Source organism: Mandrillus leucophaeus, unplaced genomic scaffold (genome assembly GCF_000951045.1).
Source record: "Mandrillus leucophaeus isolate KB7577 unplaced genomic scaffold, Mleu.le_1.0 Scaffold3, whole genome shotgun sequence".
NCBI lineage: Eukaryota > Metazoa > Chordata > Mammalia > Primates > Cercopithecidae > Mandrillus > Mandrillus leucophaeus.
In genome coordinates this window covers 4,830,036-4,840,634 of record NW_012103142.1, presented here as the reverse complement: position 1 = coordinate 4,840,634, position 10,599 = coordinate 4,830,036, and the positions used below count along the sequence as shown (strand labels likewise).

At 52.3% G+C, this 10,599-nt stretch overlaps 1 protein-coding gene across 1 annotated transcript; it reads right to left on the bottom strand.

Annotated features, from left to right (window-relative positions):
• Positions 1 to 3,851: 3,851 nt before the first annotated feature.
• Positions 3,852 to 5,845, bottom strand: LOC105544250 (putative uncharacterized protein FLJ45825; the record flags this gene model as incomplete). The annotated part of the gene is given in 4 exon segments (XM_011986624.1): positions 3,852 to 4,430; positions 4,433 to 4,599; positions 5,174 to 5,198; positions 5,785 to 5,845. Coding segments are annotated over 4 exon segments (435 nt in total), but the record flags the coding sequence as incomplete, so codon positions are not given.
• Positions 5,846 to 10,599: the final 4,754 nt, after the last annotated feature.

Below are 10,599 nucleotides of genomic sequence, written 5' to 3'. Positions count from 1 at the left end.
CAGAGGTCACCCAGCAAATTATGGGGAAACCTAACCACTCAATTCAATGAATGCTTAACGTCACGTCTACCATTTGATTGAGTTATGTTCTTTGCATTAGAAGCCAGAGAGAAGCCCAATGCCAGATCAGGATGGGCCAAGTTAACCTGCAAAGCGCTAGAACCAATTCCTTCCAGGGCTCCAGTCACAGCCCAGGGCTATTTTCTGCCTAAGTGCAGCTGCTGCTGTGGGGTAGTCACTTAAGAGTTTTAGCCCTTGGCTCTCCTCAGGAGAGGAAAGAGGAAAGACCAGACGCCTACTGATCCTTTTATGCGAGGGCCAATGAATACCTCACACCTTTCAGAAACTTCCAAATAACCCTCTGCCTTCCAATAATTCTAGGAGAATGGAAATTGACTCCCACCTGCCTCTCCTACCACCATTCAAGCTAATGGCTCGGGGAAAGGCCAGGGACCGCTTCTCTGTGTGTCTGCAGCCTCCTCCTCCTCACAGGCCCAGGATATTGATCATCTCCATCAGTGAGGTCACAGGACTGGGTGGGGAGGAGGCAGCTGCCCTGCAGGGGAACCTGAAGACAGCGATCTCCAGCCATGCAGCTGGGAAGTGGGGAGAGCAGAAGAAGGGGGACCAGGAGCCTCTCTGAGGGTCTGTCCTGGAGGCTTTCCAGTGAGGTGGCAACGGCTTATTACAGCTAATTTCCTTCCCTTTGCTAGAACCAAAAATCCACAGGGTTTTTGCTGCATATTTGTGTATCTGGCACTCTCAGCTCACCTCCCCTTGGGGACCATAAGAGATGCAGAGGAAAGAAACAACATGGTCTTCCATAATTTCAAAGTCAGTTCCAGAGTTAATAATAAATTAAGAGCTGGGGGCGGGGTGGAAGCCTAGATGTGGCAGACCCGCTCTTGCAGCATAGACCAGCCCCTCTGGGAACACCTTCTGGAAGTCAGCAGGGAAAGTAGGTGCCCTGGGGACCGAAGATGCTGAGGTGGCTTCCCTACTGTGGCAGGCTTCCCCCTGGACCTCAGGTTTCTGTGGTACCCACGCCTGTGGGTGCCCACACCAGGATGGATGGGGATGGAGGTGGGAAGAACTGGAGAGCATTCTCTTCCACTTCTCCCCGGAGCAGACACCAGCCCCATCAGGGCACCCAGTAGTCCCACGGTCTCTGAGGAGGGGGGGCATGGCTGTTTCAGAGAGAACAGGGAGACTTCTCTCCCTGGAAGACGACTGAACCCACTCACCTCTGAGGAGGTTTCCAGACCAGCCGCCATGCCAGTTGGAAATCCAAGAGTCCCAAATGCTTGTGTGATTTTGTTATTCATTCTTTAGGTCCTAGGAAGACTATCTCCCAGACTAGAAGCTTCCTGGAGACCAGGGCCTCTGACATCTGACTGGAAGCTCAATCAGTTCTTGTCAGAGCTAGAGCGTGAGGGGACTGGGGAGCAGCAGGGAGGATACTGGGCAGGTTTTGCCCCAAGAAGGTGGAGTGGAGGGTGGACAAGATCACTGCCCTGAAACATCTGAAGGGCGGTCCTGTAGGCATAGAGTTCACACCTAGGCCAACAAGAAGAGCTAGGATGAATGAGAGATGACACAAGGGACGCGACTTGGGATCCAGAAAAGGGTGAACTTTCTGGGAGTGGCTCAGCAAGAGGCAGTGAGCCTTCCACTGCGGGGGCGGGGGTGCTTCTTGAGAGGGGTCTGGAGCACAAGGTGGTGGTCAGACCAGGCGGCTGTTAAGATCATTACCAAGCCCAAGAGTCAGTCCATGATGGATAGATGTTCTGGTCTCTTCCGCCCCTACACCTAGAGCTCCCCCTCCTGACCACACAGAGAGGGACCAGAGGCAAATGTGCAGGAGGACACAGGAACCCAATCCCAGCCAGGGAGGCCGCCAAACAAATCAGTCAGGCAAACAGCCACAGACAGAGGATGGACACAGCGGTGGCTGGTGTGGGGATCTGTCCTCCTCTTCCCCACCCCATGGCCTAGAGGACAGTCCCCGTGTCTGCCAGTTGAACAGGCTAATAAGCAGGAAAATCAGTCTTCCCTGCCAATGGAGAGAGTGTTCTCTCCTCTCCACTGCAGGGGAGCGAGGCCTCAGCTCATCCTGCGTGCTACAGGCGACCCACTCATTCTTCACAAGGAAAATGGAACAGCACAGAGCCAGGGTGTGACTTGCCCACAGCCACACAGCTCACACGGCTGGTAAGAGGAAGGGGTGAGGCAGAGCCCAGGACTCCTACCCTGCTGCCAGCCAGTATTCTTTCTCCTGCCCTTGCCTGCCCCTGTGTCACCATCTGCTCCTACAGCAATTGGGATTCCTTTTAAAACATATGTTCATCTCAGGCAGGTCCCAAAGTGGATGGAGAAATGATATATATGTTCTTTGCTGGCCCAGGAAGAGCTGGCAGAATGAGCTCTTGACATTTCTGGGATACCAGAAGCATTCCTGGGATGCATGGTCCCCATGCTTCCTTCCCACTACCATATTCTTTCCCGAGAACTGCGGAAGCATGGATTTGTCATTCTTCTCCTCCCTGTGCCCATCTGCTTCCTTCCAGGAGCCCCTCCACACCGTGAAGGCCAGGCCAGCTCCTCCAGTTCCTGATGGGCTGTTAACAAGAAACTTGGAGGCCAGACCTCTACGCACACTGCTGAGGAGACCAGGGCAGTTCAGGACTGAACACAGCCAGACGTGTTCAGCACAGACCATGACCTCTCCCCGCCTGCGAGGAACAGGAACTAGTTCTGGAACTAATCCACATCTGAACCCAGACCCCTGAAGTCCACCCTCCTTCACCCACCAAAGCAGACAGCTCCGTCCCACAGACTGGGCCCCTCCTCCACTACCCAGACACTGTCTGAGGCTGGAGACTGGAGGCAGTGACCTCTGGGGATCCCTTGCCTGAGGTTTCTGGTTCCATCAATCCCAGGGAGCTGGAGAAGGAGAGCGGATTTCCCTCCAGGACTCCCGCGGATACCGACCTGAGCACATCAGCTAAAGTCCTCGCAGCAGCGCGATCACAGGCTCCAGAACAGGGCCTGAGGGTCCTGTCCCCTCCCCCACCCCTGCCCCTCCTCTCAGACCCAGGGCAATTTCCCTACAAGTGTGCTCACGCTGGGCCCTCTGAGCCACGGCGCCAATTGACTGGATTTCAATCAGAAATCCATCTCCCTTAAGGACCGCTTTGGATAAAAGCAGAAGTAACCTGCAATCTAGATGCTGATGCCAAGCCATAATGGGGAAGCCGGAGAGAAGCCGGGACCAACTCGGCCTCGGCCCCAGCCCCCAGCTAGGACGAAATCAGGCCTCAGCTGAAGCGGACTCAGCTTCCAGGGCCGGAGGAAAAGAGCCTGAGTTCCCTCCATCTCCACCACCAGCTGCCACAGGCTAAATCCTCGAGCCTGCCGATGGGGTTAGCCGGCTGCTAGCCGTATTAACAGTCGGCCAGGGGCCGGGGACCAGTCTTGCACCCCTGGGCAGGCCCTCTGTGTGGTTCCCAGCGCGCGCCCAACAAAGGCCCTTACAGGCCGGCTAAGGAGGGTCTGGGTGTCCTTAAGAGCCAGGAGGAGCTGCGGGCTCAGCACTTGTTCCCACCTACCAACCCCCAACCTCATCGCCAGCTGCCGCTTCTGCCCCTGAGTCCTCTCCGGGCTATATTGCGGTCAGGAAAGGGTCACTCCGAGAGAGCGGGGCTGCTCCAATGCCCCTCCCCGCGCCCCGGCGCCTCCAGACCCCGCACCGCGGGCGGGTCTGTAGGGACAGGAGGGACCCCGTGGAGCGCTGTTGGCTCTGGTGCGCAGCACGAACAGCCTCCCTGGTAAATAATGCACGCCTCCCGGGCCAGGCTGCAGCAGGTAGTGTATCAAAGTAATATCGCGCTGCGAATTGCAGTGTAATCGCCGTAATTTAGGGCCCCGTGGGTGAGCCCGTTTCGGAAGGGCTGCGCGCCCGGACGGGCAAGGTGACTTGAGCGTCTGCGCCGGCTTTGACCTCTGGATTTCCTCCAAGCTAAGTGAGCCCATAAAAAATGGAGAAGCCCAGGCTGTCTCCCAGCAAATGGGGTGTGGGCAGAGAGATTGTATTATCTATCCAGACCCAGCGAGATGGATGCACCTGCCGGGAGAAAAGCGATGTCACTGCGCGCACAGCCCTGCAGGTTGGGTATCCACGTGCGGCGCCCATCCTCTCCCAGGTGGCCGAGAAGGCCGGGCGATGTGTCGGCTGCGCCCTGCCAGGAGCTAGATGTGTTCATTAGGACTTGGGCGGCCCCTGCCGCCGTGAGCTGGAGGATCCGTGCCTCCCACGAGCTGCTCAGCAACCACCTTCCAGGGTCCCCAGGACCTGACTGTGCCATGGCCGCTCCTCCTCCCTCCTGTTGTGCTGGGAAGTTGGGGTATTAATATTCCTGCCCAGGGCCTCCTGGGGGCCTGCTGCTCGTCTCCCCTCCCCCAGTTCTGCCAGGGAAAGTCATTCTGGGGTGGAGAGATGATAGCAGGAAACGTGTTTGCAGGCTCCCTTCTAACTTCTTGATGGGAGCCAGCTGGAAGCGCAAAAGCTGTGTTGTTCCTCTGTGCTCTGCTCCTGGTGACCTAGAAGGCAATAATCATGAGCCTGTCTCAGGAAAGACAAAGAAACGGAGAAACTTACTAGGGGCGGCAGCCCCCTCACATTGCATCAGCAGAGAGCCTTGTGTCTGCGGCCCCACCTCGGTGCCAGGCAGGGTGTTCTGAGTATCTTTAGAAGCCCCCGCCCCCACCCCATGCCTAATTCCCCGGATCCAGGAGTTACTGGTTCCTCCTCACCCATCTCTAAATCATTTTACGTCCCTCATTGAAGAGCTGGGGCAGACACCCAGGCTTCCTAGTCTGAGAATCTGCTGATATTCCCCAGCCCTGTTCCACACCCACCTCCAGCTTTTCCTTTTGCCTAGGTGGTGGGCTCTGAGCTAGTAGGGACCTTGGAAACCAGCAGTTCTGGTTAAACAAGCCAGAGTGCATCCTTCCTGCAGAACATTCTGCAGCAAGAATGAGGGAGATTTATGTGTATGGGGACATGGAAAGATGTCCAGGATATATTGTTAAACAGAAAAAGCAAGTTGCAGAATAGCATGTAAAGTACAGTCTCATTTGTGTTACATTTTAAATAAAGGCTATATATACTCACATGCTTGCATATGCATAGAAAATGTCTGGAAAGATAAAAAGAGACTGTTAGCAATGGTTGTCCCACAGGATACGGAGAAGCAGAAAGGGACTTTAACCTCTCATCTTACTGTTATGTACTGTTAAATTTTTTTAACAATTGTATTACTTTCATAATTTAAACATAAATCTTTCCCCTCCCCCCCACAAAAAAACAGCAATCTCTCAGCGTAACCCCTTCTTATGAAACTGAGGCCCAGAGAAGGAAAAGGACTTTCCCAAGTTGCACAGCACTTATAGCTTGGCCTCAGCCCTGGTCCTGCCCTCTCCTCACCCCAGGCACACAGCTCTGCCAGCCAGACCCACCAGACCCATGAGGGAATCATGAACCCCCGCGTCCCAGAGCAGGAAGGGCCCCTGACTGGGGTGCGACCTTACTTGAGGGAGCAGTCAGATAAAGGCAGGGGATCCCAAGACGAGAATTAGAGACGGATTTGGAACCTGGCTGGACGGCCTGCACTTGCCCGTGACCTTATCCAGCCACCACCAGCCCAGTCTTCTGACACAGCTGGCTTCTCTTGGTCCAGGGTTGGCCGGGGTAGGGACTGAAGGTTCATGCCTAGGGTGACCTACCATCTCGATTTGTCCAGGACTGAGCGGTTTCCTGTGACATGGGACTTTCATTGCTAAAACTGGGCAATCCCGAGAAAACAGGAACAAGCTGGTCACCTTTGTCTTGCCAGACATGTCCGCAGCAACCTGCTAAGAGCCTGGCAAGGACACCTCTGGGTAACTCAAGGGCAAAGATTCTAGAAGGTTGTCTCTGGGCGGAGAGAGCCAGCCCCTGCTCTGACTTTTCTGAAAAATATGAAGCTGCAAGAGTTAATTTACATTTTGTCAGTTGTGCTTTCTCCTTGCATTCATCCACACACATGCACACACACACACACACACACACACACACACACACACACACACCCCACTCCTAGTCTCCCTTAGTCTACTGAGAGGCATGTCCACCGGGGCCCAGAGATACCACCCAGAGCCCACTGAGTCTCTTTGAGCAACATAATCCTCAAGACATTGTAGAGCCTATAATTACACATGGGATGCGGCGCGATTTCTCATCTTTCCCTCCCCACCCCAGGAGACAAAAAGGAAATTTCACACCCTAGTGAGCCAGGCTCATCTTTTCCTCTTTGATGCCAGCCTGGGGTTAAAAAGCAGGGACAGATGACACACACCTCCTCTGGGGCCTGATTCCTTGGCTGATTTTGAGATTCAAAGCATGCATCTTAAAGATCATAATCTGATTGTGCTATGCCCGCCTTCCCGGCCGATTAATGGCCTCCTGGCTTCCGCACTGCAGCACCCAGTGCTCTGCAGAAAGCCACCTCCCACACCCCAGCCCCACCTGAGTCTGGCAACCCAGAGCAGAAAAGGCTAAGGCTAAGCAGGGGGCGTGTCAAGGAATGAACAGAGATCTAAGTTCAAGTCCTAGTCCTGTCGCTAGCTAGCTGTGTGACTTTAGATAAATTGCTTGCCCTCTCTGGTCTTTGATTTCCTCACCATGAAATGAAGATATTGACCTACACGGTCTCTAAGGCCCTTTAGACCCGATAAACTAGACTTCCTTGGTTAAAACCCTGACTTCTCCTTCTAGGTGGGTAAACTTGGGCAAGTTTCTTCACTTTCCTATGCCTCTGTCTTCATCCACCTCATTGTGTTGTAGTAAGAATTAAGTGAGTTAACATTTTAAAAGTGCTGAAAATGGTGCCTGGCACATGCCAAAGCACTTGTGGCAGGGACATTGGTGCTCTGTCTTTATACCCCTGGCACTCACTAGTCCCATGCCTGGCTCTTGAACTCCAAGCACCTGTGGTTCTCTGCCCTGCCTGATACGTTTCTTTGATTCCCACACTCCTACCCTGTCACGCCAGTGTCCTTGCCCTGAGCTCCAGGCAGGCTGGAAGTACAAGGAGTTTAAATGACTCAGAGTAGCCCTCAACCTGATAACTGTAGGGAGTTGGCATATAAATACCCCAGCAGTCCCTCTGAGATAGCTCTGAGGCTTGTTCTGCACAGCCCCACAGAGGTACAGCAGGATTGAGCCCTGTGCCCAGGAGGCTAACTGCTCATTCCCACACCTTTCACTGTCTTCCTTCCTGCCCCGGCTTCCCTACCCAGTGCTCCCCAGGATCACTCTCCAATAAACTACTTGCACCCAAATCCTTCCCTCAGTTATTACTCTGTGCTAATGCACTTTACAAATGTACCTTTGTTCTTTTTTTCTTTTTTTTTTTTTTTTTTTTGAGACAGCATCTCACTTTGTCACCCACACTGGAGTGCAGTGATGCAATCATAGCTCACCACAACCTTCAATTCCTGGACTCAAGAGATCCTTCCACCTCAGCCTCTCAAGTAGCTAGAACTAAAGACATGAGCCACCACGTTTGGCTAATTTTTAAATTTTTGGTAGAGGTGGCGTGTTGCTATGTTGCCCAGGTTGGTCTCAAACTCCTGTCCTCAAGTAATCCTCCTGCCTCGGCCTCCAAAGTGCTGAGATTACAGGGATGAGCCACTGTGCCTAGCCTACCTTCGCTCTTCAAAGCACCTGAGAAGTGAGTGTGATTGTGCCCATGTTACAGATGTGGAAACTGAGGCCAGTAGAGGCTAAATGCCTTGCCCCAGACCACACGGCAGGTGAGCGGCCCAGCTGGGATTTGAAGCCATGTCTGTCTGACTCCACAGACTCTCCATCTCCATCCGTCTCCCTCTTTTCCCTCTGAGGGGCTGGACCTTGCTTCAGAGACGGAAACCTCATGCCTTCAGAGGTACAGCAGCAGCTCCTTTGCTCTAGGCAGAGAGCAGAGGCACAGGGCTAGGGCCATCTGTGGTATTTTCTCCCTTGCCAGTCACACTCATAGAACCCTTGGGTGGCACAGTCCCAGGCAGAGCAGTCAGGCACTTGGTACCACAGTCCCAGTTTACATGCAGACACGTGGAAACCCTTGAGGGAAAGTGGCCTCCCAAAGTGCCAGGGTTGGACCGAGCTGCTGCCTGCCCCAAGGTGGTGCAGCACTTCCTGGTCCCCAGCTGAGCCCCCGTCTCAGCCCCTGCAAGTGTGTGCTGATGGCAAGAGCAACAGGCCATATGCTGAGACTTGGGGAGCCAAGCCTCACATCATCCCCTCAGCGTAGAGAGCTCACTTCAGACCTGGCCTTATTATAGTTTCTGGCTTTGTACATATCAATAGCTTTTATAGGCACATGGTTTCAAATCCACAAAAGCCTTCCTCTTTTCCTGTGCCCCAGCTTTCCTCTCTGAAGACAACAGCCACTGTCACTGATCTGCTATGAGTCCTTCCAGAGATAGTCTATGCACAGACAAGCACATAAAATGCAGTCCTTCCAGAACATTCTTTTTCTCTAGAACAAAATGTCTTGGAGATCTTTCTGTGTGAGTACAGAAAGAACTTCCTAATTCCTTTTTAAAGCTATATAGTATTCCAGTGTATTTATGTCCCATAATTTATTTAACTAGTTCTCAGTGAATGGAAATTTGAGTTATTTCCAATCACTTACTAATATAAATCTTGTTCATAAGTTATTTTACACACTTGGAAATATAACTGTATGAAAAATAGCTAGAGATAGAATTACTGGTACAAGAGGAATGCACATTTGTAATTTTAAAAGATGTGACCAACGGACCTCCAAAGGTGCTGAGCCATTTACACTCCCACTAGTTATGTGCTGTGCTGAGGCCCAGCTGCATGCCAGGCATGGGTGTGCATTATCGACTTTGGTCTCACTACATTCCTGGGGGGTGGCACTATTATCCTTATTTGATGAGAAAATTGAGAGAGTTCAATTTTGCCCAAGAAGACCCAATAAACCTTTTATTATTTCATTACATGCTAGGGTCTGTGCTTTACATTTATTATCTTATTTAACCTTCATAACAGCACTATGAGGTAGGTACTTTTACCACCACCGCTCATTTTCCAAGTGAGTCTAGTATTGGAGCTCAGAGAGATTATGTAGCTTTCCTAGCATCACACAGCCAGTGGTAAGTGGCAGAACCAAATGTGAGCCTGGGCTCTCCCTGCTCCCACCAGGAGTCTCTCACTGGCTTCCTGCTTCCTGCCTTATGTGTGCCTCAAACTCCTCTAGTTTGAGGGACTCTGCACAAAGCAGAGTCCCCTGGAAGCATCAGAGAATCGAGGAGTCAGTGATTGCTAGAAGGTAAGAGCTGGAAAGGATCATGAAAGGGGCAGGGAGGGTGGGACCGTAAATACGAGGGGTGGTTGCCTCGATGTTTGGGAGAGGTGGGGCTGCTGGGATGCTAGATTGTTGTACCCTGCCTGGGATATTCCTTCCCCCCACATGTCCATAGTGCCCCCTATTGAGAAATTCCGCATTTCATTTTGCAGATGCAGAAATAAAGGAAGGATCCCCTTGGAAAAGGCACAAGAGTCCTGCATTGGAGGCAAAGCCAGGACGAGAAATTGCTCTGCCGGGAATCTGGGTCCCACGCCTCCAGGACCAGCACTCTGAACTCTGCGTGGGGCTGCCTCCTGCACAACTAGAAATAAAGTGAACCAGACCAAGCAGCCTTCGTGTGGGAGGAGGGCTCACTTACCAAGCACCTGCTGGATACACATAATCATTTAAGTTCCATGATAGCTCTATCCCTTTACAGAAGAGAAGATTGGCACTAAGTCCCCCAGCTTGGCACTAAGGAGGGTGTCGGAAGGCAGATTTTGGGAGGCCTGAAACCCAAGCAAAGGGCTTTATGTTGACTGTGATATTGAGTACAGTGAGTTAACAGGGCTCTAGAAACAGGTTCTTGAACCAGGACATAACTTACATGACTTGATCAAATTTGTGCTTTAGGACACTCACTCTGGTGGCAGTGCTTTGCACATGCCATTCCCCCTGCTTGGAATGCCCTTCCCAGACTTGTGTGCCCCAAGAACTGCAGCCCGAAGCTCTCTGTGGAGCATCCCCTGAACCCTGATCCCCCCGAAGGCAGGGGCTGGGTTTTAGCTTTTCATCCCCAAGCTCTGGTCTAGTGTGGGGCACATCATGGGAGCTTCATAAATGTTTACGGGATGAAGGAATGGAGTCATGAAGGCCTGACGGAGACAGTGGCAGCGGGCAGCAAAGGGAAATGTGAGAACAAGGGAAAGGAAGACGGACAGGGCCCCTTGACCGGTTAGATGTGATGATAACAGCTTGTACCTTTTATAGCAACTGTTGTATACCAGTTTTTATAAGGGAGGCACTATTAGCACCTGCATTTGACAAATGAGGAAACTAAGACTCGAAGAGGGTACACAGCTAGTTGGTGCTTGAGGTCATATAACTCGCAAGCGGTAGAGCCAAGCTTTGAACCCAGGCAGGCTAACCCAGGATTCATGCTCTTAACTTCTGGTCTGTTCTG